General features: G+C 42.8%; 1 protein-coding gene across 5 annotated transcripts in view; it reads left to right on the top strand.

Annotated features, from left to right (window-relative positions):
- Positions 1-14,166, top strand: part of RASGEF1A (RasGEF domain family member 1A) — a 94,332-nt gene that overhangs the window by 60,104 nt on the left and 20,062 nt on the right. For all 5 annotated transcript variants that reach the window (XM_083614783.1, XM_083614786.1, XM_083614785.1 and 2 more), the window contains exons 3-4: positions 7,191-7,319; positions 12,526-12,663. In XM_083614783.1, the coding sequence (XP_083470909.1) occupies positions 7,191-7,319; positions 12,526-12,663 (267 nt within the window). The remainder of the gene's footprint in view (positions 1-7,190; positions 7,320-12,525; positions 12,664-14,166) is intronic.

Genomic DNA, 14,166 nt, shown 5'->3' on the forward strand with positions numbered 1-14,166 from the left:
AACGTCTCAAATCACCTTCCCAGACACGGTTGCCTGCCTACACACAGCAGTATATGAGATTGGGGTCAGGTAGGCACAGGTTTGGACACACTCCCACATGAAATGCAATCAAAGATGTTGTGAAAGCTAGACCCACCCACCCCTCAGTGTCTTAAACAGTTTCCCTGGTTTCCTTTTAACATATGGAAACCTATTCAAAACGTTAGGGACGCTGCGTGTGCCAACCTTTTCAGAGAAGTGTCTCGCTCCAGACTGTGTGTGGGAGGGCTCAGCTGTAAAGTATTCCCCACATAAAAGCCTCTCTGCACATTGGAAGTTAACACATTAAGGAAAAGACATTGAATTTTGGGGTGCTTTCCAGGCATTGCTCCCTACTAAGCATTCTGAGCAGGCGCAACTCCAGGAACAGATTGCACCCAATTTATATTTGGTATAACTGACTTTCTTTCAAGGAGCTCAGTGCGGAATTTCTGCTTCACAACAACAGTGCCAGGAAGGTTTCGCTAAGAGATATTGGACTTGCCCCTGCACAACCCCACAAGTTTCAGAGCCAAATGGGAATTGGAACCCAAGTTTCTCGTATCTAACCCAACATTCTGGCTCATAAACTTGTGACTATTTGCATGGAGACTATTTTTTTCCCCTCTGCAGAAGTGTTTAGTCCTGGTTTTCCCCAGGTATTTCCCCATCTTCTGAACACTGGGGAAATGCCACATAGGCCTCTGTAGTTTCTTGTTTTGCAAACCTTTTGTCCACGAGAAACAAAACACGTTGGTCTCAAATGCAGAACCACTCCCAGAGACAGTGAAACCTCTGGCCTACACAAACAGTAATTGAGGCTGAAAAATTGTTACTAGACTAGACTTGTGCTATTTTAGACTGCAGGTGATAATAAGGGACGGAGTATGTTTGAATGGTTTCTCCCACAACACACATACACATACACTGCACATTAGACACTAACCTGTAGAAGCAAAGGTTAGGCTAGAATCATTCTCCCAGATGTGCAAGATCTCTTGCGGCATTGTGAAGAAAACAGTGCAAACATATGGCAGGAGAGCAGCAGGTGGAAGTATATTAGAACAGCGTAGCCGCTTTGACCATTTTTCTCACCTAACAACTTGTGGAAGGTAACTCTCTGCAAGAAGGAGTCTTTTATATCAACAGAGACGCCCTGCATTTCTTAGAATGGAATATTCCTTCCAAACCTAGTAATATGGGTTGTGTTTGTTTGGGATTTATGTCTTCTGAATGTACAGTGTAAAAAATAAATTAAAAAACCCACACACAATTTGATCTTTCTCTGCAAACACGATGGCTAATAATATAAGCAAAGTTTTAAAATGTAAAGGTATTAAAATATTTTCATGATTCCTGAGTGAACCTGGGAGTCTGATGCCTTAGACAACCTTCTTGATTGTGATAAATGGAGAAATTGGTGGCCCTGTCTGTATTGACAGCCTTTGTTATTCATGTATTCACAGCCTTTGAAAAGCCAGCATTCGGACTGGAGTTATCTCAGCTTTAGACAGCAATTTCCTGCTTTATGCAGACTGTTCAGAATAGAGTCCCAAACTTGAATTAGTGCAGGGGACTGAATTATAACATGCTGTCCTCAGAAGAATGTGGCCTAGCTTGTTGGAAGAAGGGTCACTGACAAGGCAGAGCTGCTTACATGTCAGATTCTTTGCACTGACACATGTAGCAAAAACCTCTGCATGACATACGCCAACACCACGGTTACCGGTTTTCTCCAGTAGAGTGCGGGGGGGATTTATTCAGTTTTCCAAGATAAAGCTCTTTCAGTTCTTCCTAACTTCAAGAGTTGGAATGGAGGTGGCACAAAGCAGCAGGCAAGTGGCACGCTACCATGAAGGACTATAGCCACACCTGTCCATTTTCCCTTTCATTCCCTCCAACGTTTGACAGATGGAAACGAGGAACAGTCTTGCAGCACCCTTATTTGCAGAACAAGGAAGAGCCTAAGGCTCTTTTCCCCCACTCAGATTTTGCCGAAGACTTTCCATCACAATGCTGCATCCATTAACTCCGCAGCAGCCTGCCTGTCTTGCCCTAGCTTCAGAAGCAGGATATAATAATAATAATAATTTATTGTTTATACCCCGCCCATCTGGCTGAGATTCCCAGCCACTCTATAGCTAACCAACTACAACAATTTCCTCTTAAAAACAAACAAACGTGAGAATGTTTAATCGCTCAGCGAAACTGGTTGTGCTCATTGCATAATAGCAGCAAGAGGAAAGATGTTGATCTTTCAGTATCATAATATGTTGGTTTGGAGACAGGAGATGGGAGTGGAAATAACTGAGGCCCATCTATGTGTGGTTGCAAACATGTGCTCTAGAATCAAAATGCATCTGCCCAAGCTCTTCCCAGCACCACCTCAGGGTTTCAAGGGCAAATCATGGGAGATATAAACAGCCTCCTGATCGTTTGTTGCTGTTTACGGAGAAGCGGCCTTGGAAGCTGCAGTTGTGAGCTGAAGAGGGGGCAGCTTAACCTTTCCTGCTCAAAATCACCGAGTTGTTGTCTTGCTCCCAGGGGGAAATATATGAAGTTCCCACATCTTTTCCTCTGCAGGGACCAGCAGCAGGAGGGGAAAGGATTAAGTACCCCTGCCCCAGCCTTTCCTCTGCTCACACAGCTGCTCTTCAGTTTTGCGTTAAAGTCAGCAAACTGCTCACAATATTCTTGTGAAGTACTCAGTTTGGGTTTAAGTTGCAGGTGCCCAGGAGCAGGGTGGGAGACAGAGGGATGAAAGGCAAGGAACTCCAGTCAACATATATGTATGCGAGTAACAACGTTTTAAATAAGCACCCCCAGCATCTCCCTCAAAGGCAAATTGCGGACTGTGGGTTGGTTCCAGACTGTTAGTTGAACCTAGGCCTCACTGGGACAGACCAGACATGACGCAAGGCCCATTGGTTTCAGTGGGAACTAAGTCTGACTAACTTAGTGTGCATTCCAACCCAAAGTTTTACCAATGACAACCATAACACAGATACCATCTCTGATAAATTCTTGTTGGAATCCTATGCAATCACAGAGAAAGTAAATCTACTCCATACAAGAGAAACAGGGAACCTCTGGCCCTCTTTTGTTGCTGGACTTAACTGCCTCATCCTTGATCTCTGGCCACTCTGGCTGGGGTGATGGAGTCCAGCAACTTGGTTGCAGAGAACATGGAACAAGAACTCAACATGGGGGTGCTGTCTTCAAGTTCATGTTCTGTAATGTTTGCTTCAATCTACATTGTGTCCTGACATCATTACAATGTGTGTTTTTGTCCCACCAAGCAGTTATATAAAGTGAGGTGGGGGGATGCTCATTGTAATGTCAGGGTAGGTGTTCACTTGAACTAGAAGCTTGGGGGACACAATTCAAACTGCAGGGCCATCTTTGTATATTACATCCAGTTCTGCACTTAGTACAGCTTGCCGGCAAAGGAAGGAGAACAGGGGAACAGGAAAATATGTGAAGCTTTTATCACTTGCAAACAAGCAACTGTACCCTCTTGTCCTGTCACTGTCAGCTGAGTCAATAATTTGTCACAGCAAGCTTGGCTATCTGTGTGTGAGCAGACAGATTGGAGAATGAGTCTTTTTTCCTGCTTTGGTCAAAGGTTTTTGACTTATCAGAACTTGAAACTGTGCATTAAATAACAAGAATGAATTGATAACCTTCCACCAAAGAAACAGATGTCAGCTGCTACCCCCCCCCCAAAAAAAGTTACCAAACTTGCTTAACAAGCTTAGCTCCATTTTACAGGTGGTTCTCAAATATCAAGGACATTTCTTTTTATTATTATTATTAATAATAATAATAATAATAATAATAATAATATCATAAAATCTCAGGACGATTCACAGAATAAAATACAGGATAAAAACAAGTAGATAAGTAAAAACAAAACGGCAAAACAGTAACTCCCCCTTCCCACAGACACATTTAAATGGCTGTAGAATATTAATCAGCCAAAGGCCTATTTGAAGGGGAACATTTTCACCTGGCACCTAAAAATATATAATGAAGGAGCCAGGCGAACCTCCCTGGGGAGAGCATTCCACAAATGGGGAGCCATTACAGAGAAGGCCCATTCTCATGTTGCCACCCTCCAGACTACACGTGGAAGGGCCTCAGATGATGGAGGCAGAGTATTGCCATCCTGAGCCGTCACTTCAAACATAAAATTAAAATTTCCAAATAGTATAGAAACATCCCCTACACACAAGTCAGCAACAAGCATCAGAAAACAGCAATGACTGTAGTGAAGAACTTGAAATAAAGATGTTCCTAAGGAGCAATCATGTGAGCTGAAATACACATGTGAGAGAGGCAACAGCCCACACTTACCCTCTCTAAATGGCAGAATCCCACACAGAAGTGGGAACATCTGCAGGGAACATTTAGACAAGCAAGATGATGTGATTATATCCCATACCACTTCTGCTTCCACTTGGGAACAGTTGTGGGTTCCTAGCCACATAGAAGCTGTAAGGGCATATATGAACTAGGCCTAAATCAAGGGGGTGGGGAACTACACCAGTCTGTTGTTTTTTTAAGGTTAAAGTCATAGCATAACTGGACATAGGTCGTTTGTCTCCCAAACTAAACAGGCATTCTGAACATCATGAAACCCAGTGCACATAGCCTTCTCCAACCTCATATTAATGTTCTATCAGTCATGCTTCCTTCGTGCTCCACTCCCTTCTACTGTGATGAGTTCCAGACCTCTGAACATATGTTGCCCCAGCTATTGATAATTCATCTGTCCTCAAGCGAGTTTAAGATCTTAGTAATTCTTCCATAGATCATAAGTTCTGCATTAACATGATGGATTCACTCAGCTAGGCATTAAAATGTAATGTATGATGGGGTTTTCTATAAAAATAAATGGTCATATATTTTGCAAATGTTAGCTGCTCATCTCTGGCAATAAGATGGAGAGGGGGAAGAGAAGTGTTATATTCTGTTCTGCAGATTTAAGGAGATTCATCTACTTCTGTTCTAGTACTCAGCTGCTGTTAAAAGAGGTGGGAGAAAAATACACTATGTGACTGGTACACACTGTGGGCTGATACATAAAATATGTAGGATTTTCAAAGGGAACATTTCAACATTACCTTAACTATCTTCAAAGGCTGTGGCCTAATCACAAATGCACACTTGTATGAATCATGGATCCTGCAGCCACCACCCAAATAGTTGGCTTGACCACCATAGCCTTGAAGGGAAAAAAACAAAAAACCCTACAGGATTTATTTGCGTATTATCAGACCCATGCACATTGTCTCTAGTGATTTAATTGACAGGTAGGGCACTTCCAAATGGCTGCTGTTTTTAGGTGGTATTCAATAGCATACTGGCACATTCAGGTTGCACAGTTAAAGCTGGCATGGAGATTTTGTGTGACAAAACTGCTTTCCACAGAGATTGGACTTTTTGCAATAAGGAGAATGATGGGGAAATAAATATTGGAAAGTGTGGGATAAAGCTTGCTTGATGCAAAGTCATCTAACCTCTTCACAAACAAATCAGGATGAATTCTGAATAGGCAAGTCATCTGTAAGGGGTCTTAGATAAGGTTGCCATATTTAAAAAGGTGAAAATCTGGACACTAAAGTTGTTGAGCTTTCAGCTACTTCACTGCCCAGATGTATGGCAACCCTACCTTAGATATTACCTCTCAAACAAGAAGATGAGGTGATGCTGAGGCAATGCAGTTAGACATGATCTACTGCCTGCCACACTATGTATTTTCATGCATATTTTTCTTGGACAGCTAGGATTTTCCCACTGCAGTCCAAAGGCAAAAATATGAAAACAGAACCCTCTTGCATACAATAATTATATTAAAGTCTTTGCACAATAAATTCAGTTATCTTCTGCTTTCTGGCACTACAACAACTTTGAGAGAATGAATCACAGTCAGTAAAAATAAAATTTCCCTTGGTGGTCTTGTGGCTTTGACCATAGGACAAGCAGGGAGACAGAGAAATCCTCATTCACTGACAGATGGAGAGTCAAGGGAAGCATAGAGGATGAGGGGTCTGGAGAATGGAGAGCATTTGACCTTGTCAAGCAATGGTACTGTACACAGTGCTAGGCAATTTGGTACAGATTGTTCACGAATTATACATGTCTACTGTACTGTTGGCAAGCTGTGTATGTTGTCTGTACGATGAAATGTTCAGATTAAACTCAGAGTTGAGGGTGTACACCAGATCCTTCCAGCCTAAGTCTGCAATTCTAAGCCCATTTATAAACCCCATTGAATTCAATAGGACTTCTGAGTAGACCAGGGTAAACTGCATTGGTACTAACTACATGGGAAGTTACTTGGGTGGGAAGGGATTACTCTGGGAATCCTACGCCTGCTTAGAATTAAGTTCCATTGATTCTTAACATTTTCACAAAGATTCCAGGAACAAAGATCCATATTCCTCTTAGAAGGAAGTCCATATTCCTTACTCTAATTCCGTGCAGACTAAGAGGGAAATGTAAACACAAATTATTACACAGAACAAAGACTGCAACTCTAAACTAGAAGTTTTGTCTTACTTACATCAAGCTTGGTTCACACATGCATGGTTACTATGTGATGGCTGACCCAAGTATGGGCTTGCATGTGGAAGTGGAGTGGTCTAACACTACAGACAGAAGCAGAAAATTATTTACATTTGCAGGCCTCCTCAGGCGTTAAAAATGTGTACAATGAACACATACAGAAGGGGCCAAGCATGCAGGAGGGTCTAATGAAACACACAGGTTATGGCAGTGCCACTACTACTATGCAGTCACTGTACCTGCTTTGAACACCTTGTGGTTGTTAATATTATCATCATCATTATTTATATATCTCCTTTTGCCCAGACCAGGACTCAAATCTTACATGGCCTGCAACCAAGAAAAATCACATCACCTGTAGAAAAATGTAGTTATCTGCGTATGTAAATACGTGGTGCAGGCCTAACTTCCAAGTAAACTGTGGTTAAGATCTGCTGGTATGAATTTCTGAGCTATATGTTAGTATGAAACTCAAAAGCTTAGTCTATTTTGGCTGGTGGTTGTCAAAGTGATACCAGTTATCTGATGATTAGATTCTAACCCTGAGAAGAAGTCATTCACATTCCCTTTTTTTTATTCTTTTCCTTGTCTTTCCAACGCAGAGGACATATATCTTTACCTTCCTACTGAGTTCCCGAGTCTTCATTCACCCCCATGAACTCCTAGCTAAAGTGGGGCAAATCTGCCTTAAACAGAAGCAGCAACTGGAGACTGGAGTCGACGCAGACAAGGTATGTGGAATACAAAGCTTCTCACTGGTTTAGAAGCAATGTATTTTTTCTTCTCCTCTCCCTGAAATCTCTACATCCTCTTGTCAAACAGGTTCTCCCAGCTAACAGATGCAATCTCCTAGTCACCTTTTGCTAACCTATTCGTTTTTGCACGTGCTGTATATACTCCGTAATACGAACTTTACTGCCAGTTGTACTTACTGAAACTGACACAGTGTTATTGCTGTGGGTCGGAGAACTGAATCTCATAGCTGTTTTCGTGCGCTGAGCAACCGCCTTGGCTGTTTTGCACAGCAATGCTGGCAGGGTAATTGCATTTACATCGTGATAAGCACGGCTGTGTAAGTCCTCCTTGAAACAAACACCTGTAAATTTCACCTTAGCAGCCATTACTGAACGTACCTAGGCATCATCTGAGTCAAATGTTAAAACAAACAAAGCATTATCTGTGTGAGACTTTACAGAGACAGCCTCATGTGCAAGGTACCTACAATTGCAGCATTCTCAGGCAATAGATTCTGGGCATGCTAATGCTACACATGTAGGAAACACACTGCAATTTATACCTAGCAACAGCCATTAATTTATCTTATGTCAGACTGTTGCTAAAGATCAGGAGTGGGACCTGTTAGAAAAATGGTCGGGGGGTTGGGAGAGTTGCTAGACTGGGATAGCTCAGTCAGTAGAGCATGAGACTCTTAATCTTGGGGTCATGGGTTCAAGCCCCACATTGGGCAGAATATTCCCGTATTGCAGTGGGTTAGACTACATGAACCCTCGTGGTCCCTTCCAACTCTACAATTCTCTGATTCTATGAACTAAGCATTGATTCTACCTACTATAACTCCAGGTTCCACTTACCATTCACTGTCCTGCCTCGCCCCTCACCAAGCCCATTGGGCACCACTGTCCCTAAACAAATAAGTTGCTTTAACAAGCCCAGGATACATATACATTGGGACTGATCCTCATTAAACCATGTATAATGAATCAATCCCTTGCTTTCTCCATGCTTCTGGGCATCCCCACCAGAAGAGAATGGCTAAGGATAGAAGAGTGATGCACTGGAGTCTAGACTCTAGGAGTCCTATCTCCTCTGTCCTTTAAAAGCTTGCAAATATTTATTTTCAGGACAATATTAGAAGTCTTTCTTGTGTCACACTGTCATATTCCAGAGACATTAACTCTTACATAGTAAGAGGAAATGGTTATGTATCAAGATTCTGGTTTCCTCTTCTCAAATGTTGGAGACTGCATTGTTTATTGCGTCTGTTGAGCTTTCTTCAGCAGAACACTTCTTGTTTTAATTTTGTCCATGATCTGCTAAGGAATCGTGAGTTCTGAAAAGTCATAGTGCTGCCAGTCAAAGCTTACTACTGTGCAAAATAGATGAAACACACAAACAGAGCTCTGATGCACTGTGATAAGGTACCTGTATAAACAACCTATGAAATCAAATACTGGTTGGGTGGCGTGTGAGCAGAAACCCTGGCAAGAAACCAGGCTTTGTGGTTATGTGCTTATACTTATCATTCCTTTATTAATGACATCACCAGCCACTAGCAAAATCTCACAGAAAATGTTCCAAGACACAAGCTGACAGATTAAACACAAACTTTAGCCCTGCTCAGATCCACTTGGGAGGCTTTTGCTGCTTTATTTGACAAGGGAGAGGGGCTCGGTGTTTTAAAATACCACGTTTTCATAAATATGTCAGAGGGCTGTTAACCCTGCCAAAAAGTAGCAAGTTAACTTTACAAGGCTATATAATAGGGAAAAGGGGGGAAATCAGATATTGCCCTCCTTAGGGAACTGCCAGAATCTAATATGTAGCTAGAATCCAGAAAATTGCTGAAAAGGTAGAACTATTTAGGACCTGAATGCATGATAGCTGTCAACACTGCCCACCCCCCCCTACCAGTAAAGCAAATGAGTGCTGTTTCATTTCTTTAAGTTTTCCACTGCCAAAATTTTCCACTGGGTATGTGTCAAAAATAGCAATTATTATTATTATTATTATTATTATTATTATTATTATTATTATTATAATAAAAAACCACTCTCTTCTCTTTGAACAGTTCAGTTTGATTTATTGCATTGTTTCTCAAACTTGGGTCTCCAGCTGTTTATAAACTACAATTCCCATCATCACTGACCTCTGTGGTCCTGCTGGCTAGGGATGATAGGAGTTGTAGTCCAAAAACAGCTGGAGACCCAAAGTTTGGGAAACATTGATTTATTGTGAAACTAACAAGCATCTCAACTGTGGGTGGGGAGGACTGATACTTTCCCAGAAGAACTACAGTAATTGCCTAAAATGGGGGGGGGGAGCCTGTGACCTTTCAGATCCCATCTACAGCTGCCATCACCCCTGGCCATTATGGGCCCTGCTGGTTGGAGATGATGGGAGATGAGAGTCCAGCAATGTCTGGAAGTCCACATGTTCCCCTTCCCTAAACGCTTCACTGTATCTTGAATTTCTCCACCCTTTTTGTGGGGAGAGAAATTGGGGGAACCATTTCGCCAGATTTCTTTCAGGAGGAGGAGGAGTTCTCCAACTATTCCTTGCGGGTGTGGCTCATCATTAGCACAGCTTTTTTGTCTCTTCCCCCCGAATAGTGTTTGTTGCTGATGCTGCAGATGCAGCAACTGTGCTGGCAGCTTGGCCATCAATTTGCATCCCACCCAAAGCCCAGCGCCGCTCAAGGGTGGCTGGAGAGGGAAATGGTGGTCAACATGATAAATGGCAGAGAATTCTGCAAAATGGACTTCTTTGGGGGCGGGGGGAGAAAAATATGTATTCTGAGAAATTTTGGCTCAGTTCTAGTTTTCGTTCAATCATCAAGTGCACAGTAATCAAGCACAGTGAAATTAAAGGATATATATTCACATGTGAACCTGGTCTTTGGAATTTTAGTAGTAGGCAGGGAGGGTGATTGGCCATTATCCTGCTACCAACCCTTCAGAGACTGCTGCTTAAGTCCTCTGTTTCTCCTTCCACACATCACTCTTTCCTTGTTAACCTTGGGGACAAATGTTAAAACACAGAGCCTAGCCCAGGACCTGCCAGTTTCCATTTTCTGCCCTGGATGCTGCATCTGCTGGGTGGTAGAATAGTTCTTCCTTGCAGTTCTTAAACAACCCTTTTCTTGAATTCCTATGTAATCTGGTTAGACATTAATATCGCAAGCAAGTGGCTAGGTCTCCAGCAGATTGTCTTTGGTGAGTTGTTAAGAATCAATAAAGAGCTGCTGGGTTATTTTTCTTAAAACAAAGAACAAAAAAAACCCCAAAGCCTGAAATACTGGAGCCTAAGGATCACTTTCTTTATGTTAAGCAATCGCAAGGCATTTTCTTCTTTCTCTGAAAAGGGAACCTGTCTGCTTGACATCCCCTAGAGCTCTGTAAATTCCCAGGCAAGGGTGGAAATCACGGAAGGCATAACCCTTCCCTTGCTTGCTTGAAGTGGCCGTGGGTGGGGAGAAACTTAAAGCAACTGGCTGGAATGACAAACAAAGGAAATGGTTGCTCCCCCAAACTTTGCTGAGAGCATTATTTCTGCTCCTTCTCACAGCAAAACTTAAATCATTTTCTCTCGCTGAGAACTTTAATTAAATGTCATTAGCTAATATACCCAAGCAGGGTGAAGAAAAGGTACAACAACAGAGCTATTAGGAGAAATGAATAAGATGCCCTGTGACCAAGGAGTATTTAGGAAGTCCCCACCCTCCAAAGCCTGGATGAAGCTCAAATGACTCAGTAATGAAGGAAATCTAAATTTCCATCTCCCTCCAAAAAAATGCTCCATTGGAATTTGCTGATACTAGACTCCAACCAATATGTAATGAAACTAGAAGAATGATCTTGCCCCGTGACACCTGATTACAACGTAGAAAGATGTGCATGTTCCTTGTATAGTAAATGCACTGGATTTTGGGAAGTGCTGGAAATGACACTTGGTCCAATTCAAGGTGCCCAATGGCCATTTGCTGCAGGAATCACCACCTATCTTAAATATTTACATTGGATTTAGGAACGAGTTAGACTGTTGGTCTATACAGCTCAGTAACTGGCAGCAGCACTCCAAGGTCTTAGGCAGAAGTCTTTCATAAGCCCTACCTGGAGATACCAGGTTGAACCCAAGATCTTTTACATGTCACGAATATGTTCTGCCACTGACCTATGTCCTTTCCCACTTTGCAAGCTTGTTCAAAGTGCTGGTTTTGATTTTCAGAACCCCAAAAGCCCTGGGCCCTCAGTATCTGAAGGAGCACCTCAGCACTTTATTCCTTCATATTCATTATGATATTCAGAAGCAGCTCTGCTTAGGGCAATCTTTGGAAACCTGGAGTGCTTTCTCGTTGTAACTCTCCCTGAGAAACCCACCTGGCAAAACCTTCTTTTGTTTTTGTTTTAAGAAAAAAAAACAGCTTTTCAGCTGCCAGAGAAGACAGTGCCTTTCCTTCACCATGCCTGCTTGTCTGTGTGTGTTTGTGGGGCGGTTTACTATGCATTTTAAATATCATGCATCAAATTGGCATGAAACCACATTTATTTTTATGTTGATATTTTGTAAGCTGCTATGAGGACTTGCAGCGCTGCGGGACGCATAAATAAATGCCACAATCCAGCCACAGTTAAAAGCGCCTTCGCTTCCTGTTGTTTTTAACGAGGAAGCTAAGCATACGCTTAAATCAACGTGCTTAACTTTGACTGGCTAATGTCTAAAACAAAATAAACCCAAGGGATGCATTGTCTGTATGGAAGAAGCTGGAGACAGAGCTTTCTGACAAAATGTGCTTTAAAGCCGTAGAGCAAGCCGCTAAAACTTTGCATCAAAGGTATCCCTTAATTTTTCCTTTCTTTTATGGCTGTTGTGTATGCACTTGAGACAGCTGAAAGAACCAAGCTGCCCCCCCCCAAAAAACACACACCATACTGATGCAAAGCCTTGAGGATGCTGAGCTAAGCATTAGACACACCTGCTCTCTCTTTTTAATGCTCTCTATTTGGAAGAAAGACAGAAAGGGATTTGTAAGACCAGCTGAGACTTTAGCCTAACACAACTTATTTTTCCTTTTGTTTTCATATGCCACTGTTAATGATTCAAAGATTTGGCACTTGGGGTGCCATCTGGTTACCCAGAAGTCACCGTCAAGGAAAGTCTCCTTGGCTCGTTGATTAACCACTCTGCATTCTTTCCTAGGCAAAGCTCAAGTCCTTTGCTGCCAAGATCATTCAGCTCCTGAAAGAATGGACAGAAACCTTCCCCTATGACTTCCAGGATGAAAAATCTATGAAAGAGCTGAAGGAAATTGCTCATAGGATCACACAGTGTGATGAGGTAAGGGGGGAAACGAACACACACACATGCAGGTGGAACAGGCACCACCGCCACCCGTCCCAACCTATAATTTGTCTTGACAGATTGCAAATATTTACTAGATGCGTTGAGGCTCCACAACTGCTGACCATGACTTGCCTAAATGGTATTAACAAGAGCAGAGGAGTTGGCCCTTTCTGCCTTTTCAGGGACCTCTTACTCCTCAAATTTTATGTACAACTGACCACATCACCACTATTGAGTAACTCATGGTACTTGCTACCATTGCAACCCCCATATGGGACTGGTCTTAATGTAATCCTAGCAATGAGAGCAGCCCAAACCACTATATCTGTGTTTCCCTTGCTCCCCCTAATCTCAAGTGGTGAGCGCTGAAGACCAGAAGGCCCAGAAGGCCACTGGGGTTGGGGAAGAGGGAGGTATCAGTTGGCGTGGGGCTGTGGGGGCGGCCCACCCCACGTGTCATTCAGGGGGGTAAAAAAACAAACAACCCCAGCAGATTGTCGCAGCACCGATTGCCCGCCCCCCAGGCGGATCACCACCATGCCAATCGGCCCTCCGGGTGAATCGCCCCGGGTGCACGGCATATGCGCTGCTCCAGGTGCCCAAGCAGCCAGCTCCACCACTGCTCAGGGAAGCCCTGAGGTTTGCAGAAGAGCAAAATGTTGTGGTTTTTTAAATTAAAACAAAAACAAGTCTAAGTGGGTAGCCCTCTGCTACACCAGAAAATACAGCTAAATGAAAACTGAGTGCACTCAGTAGCCAAGGACACTAAGAATCAATTGGAATAGAAAAACAACAGTTGGAAGAGAGTGGAATGTCATGTCTGGAAGGAACAGCTGCCTAGAACCCTGAACAGAAGCACTCCTTCTAGGGAGGGAGGGTACACTGCAACATTTTATTGCAGGCTCCACTTGGATAGTGCTTGGATGTTCATCATATTCCTGTAAGGCAACTGGCCTATTATTTTTTCTTACTGCTGGTGTGATGTCAACATATTCCATTAGAATTTCCATATCTCACTGTAAAATTAGAAAGGGCTTTTCAGGCAGGTTGGCAGCCATCTGTAACGGATGCTTTAGCTGAGTTTCCTGCCTTGCAGAGGGTTGGACTAGATGACCCTTGGGGTCCCTTCCAACTCTACAGTTCTGATTCTATATGAATTGTCTGTGCATCAAGGCACAGCCTACCAAGTGGTGCCAAGGTACAAAATTCACACATGGCCTTGTGATTAAAAACTGCCTGTTGCACCTTATTTTATGTTGATAAATCAAATAGATTCTGAAAACACACAGGGAGGAGGGGGATAAAAGGCTCTAACTAGATCCTTGCAGCATAATCCTAAAGTTGTTTACTCCAAAGTCTAGCTGAGTTCAGTGGTATTTGCTTCCTGAGTCTATGTCTGGTTAGGCATGTTGCCTAAGTACTATAAAGGGTAGAGCGAGAAGAATGCTGTCTTTTTGAAATGACTGTTCCAAATATATATTTGAGATTGGCCCCAGA

The sequence above is a fragment of the Podarcis filfolensis genome (genome assembly GCF_964270895.1).
Source record: "Podarcis filfolensis genome assembly, chromosome: 5".
NCBI lineage: Eukaryota > Metazoa > Chordata > Lepidosauria > Squamata > Lacertidae > Podarcis > Podarcis filfolensis.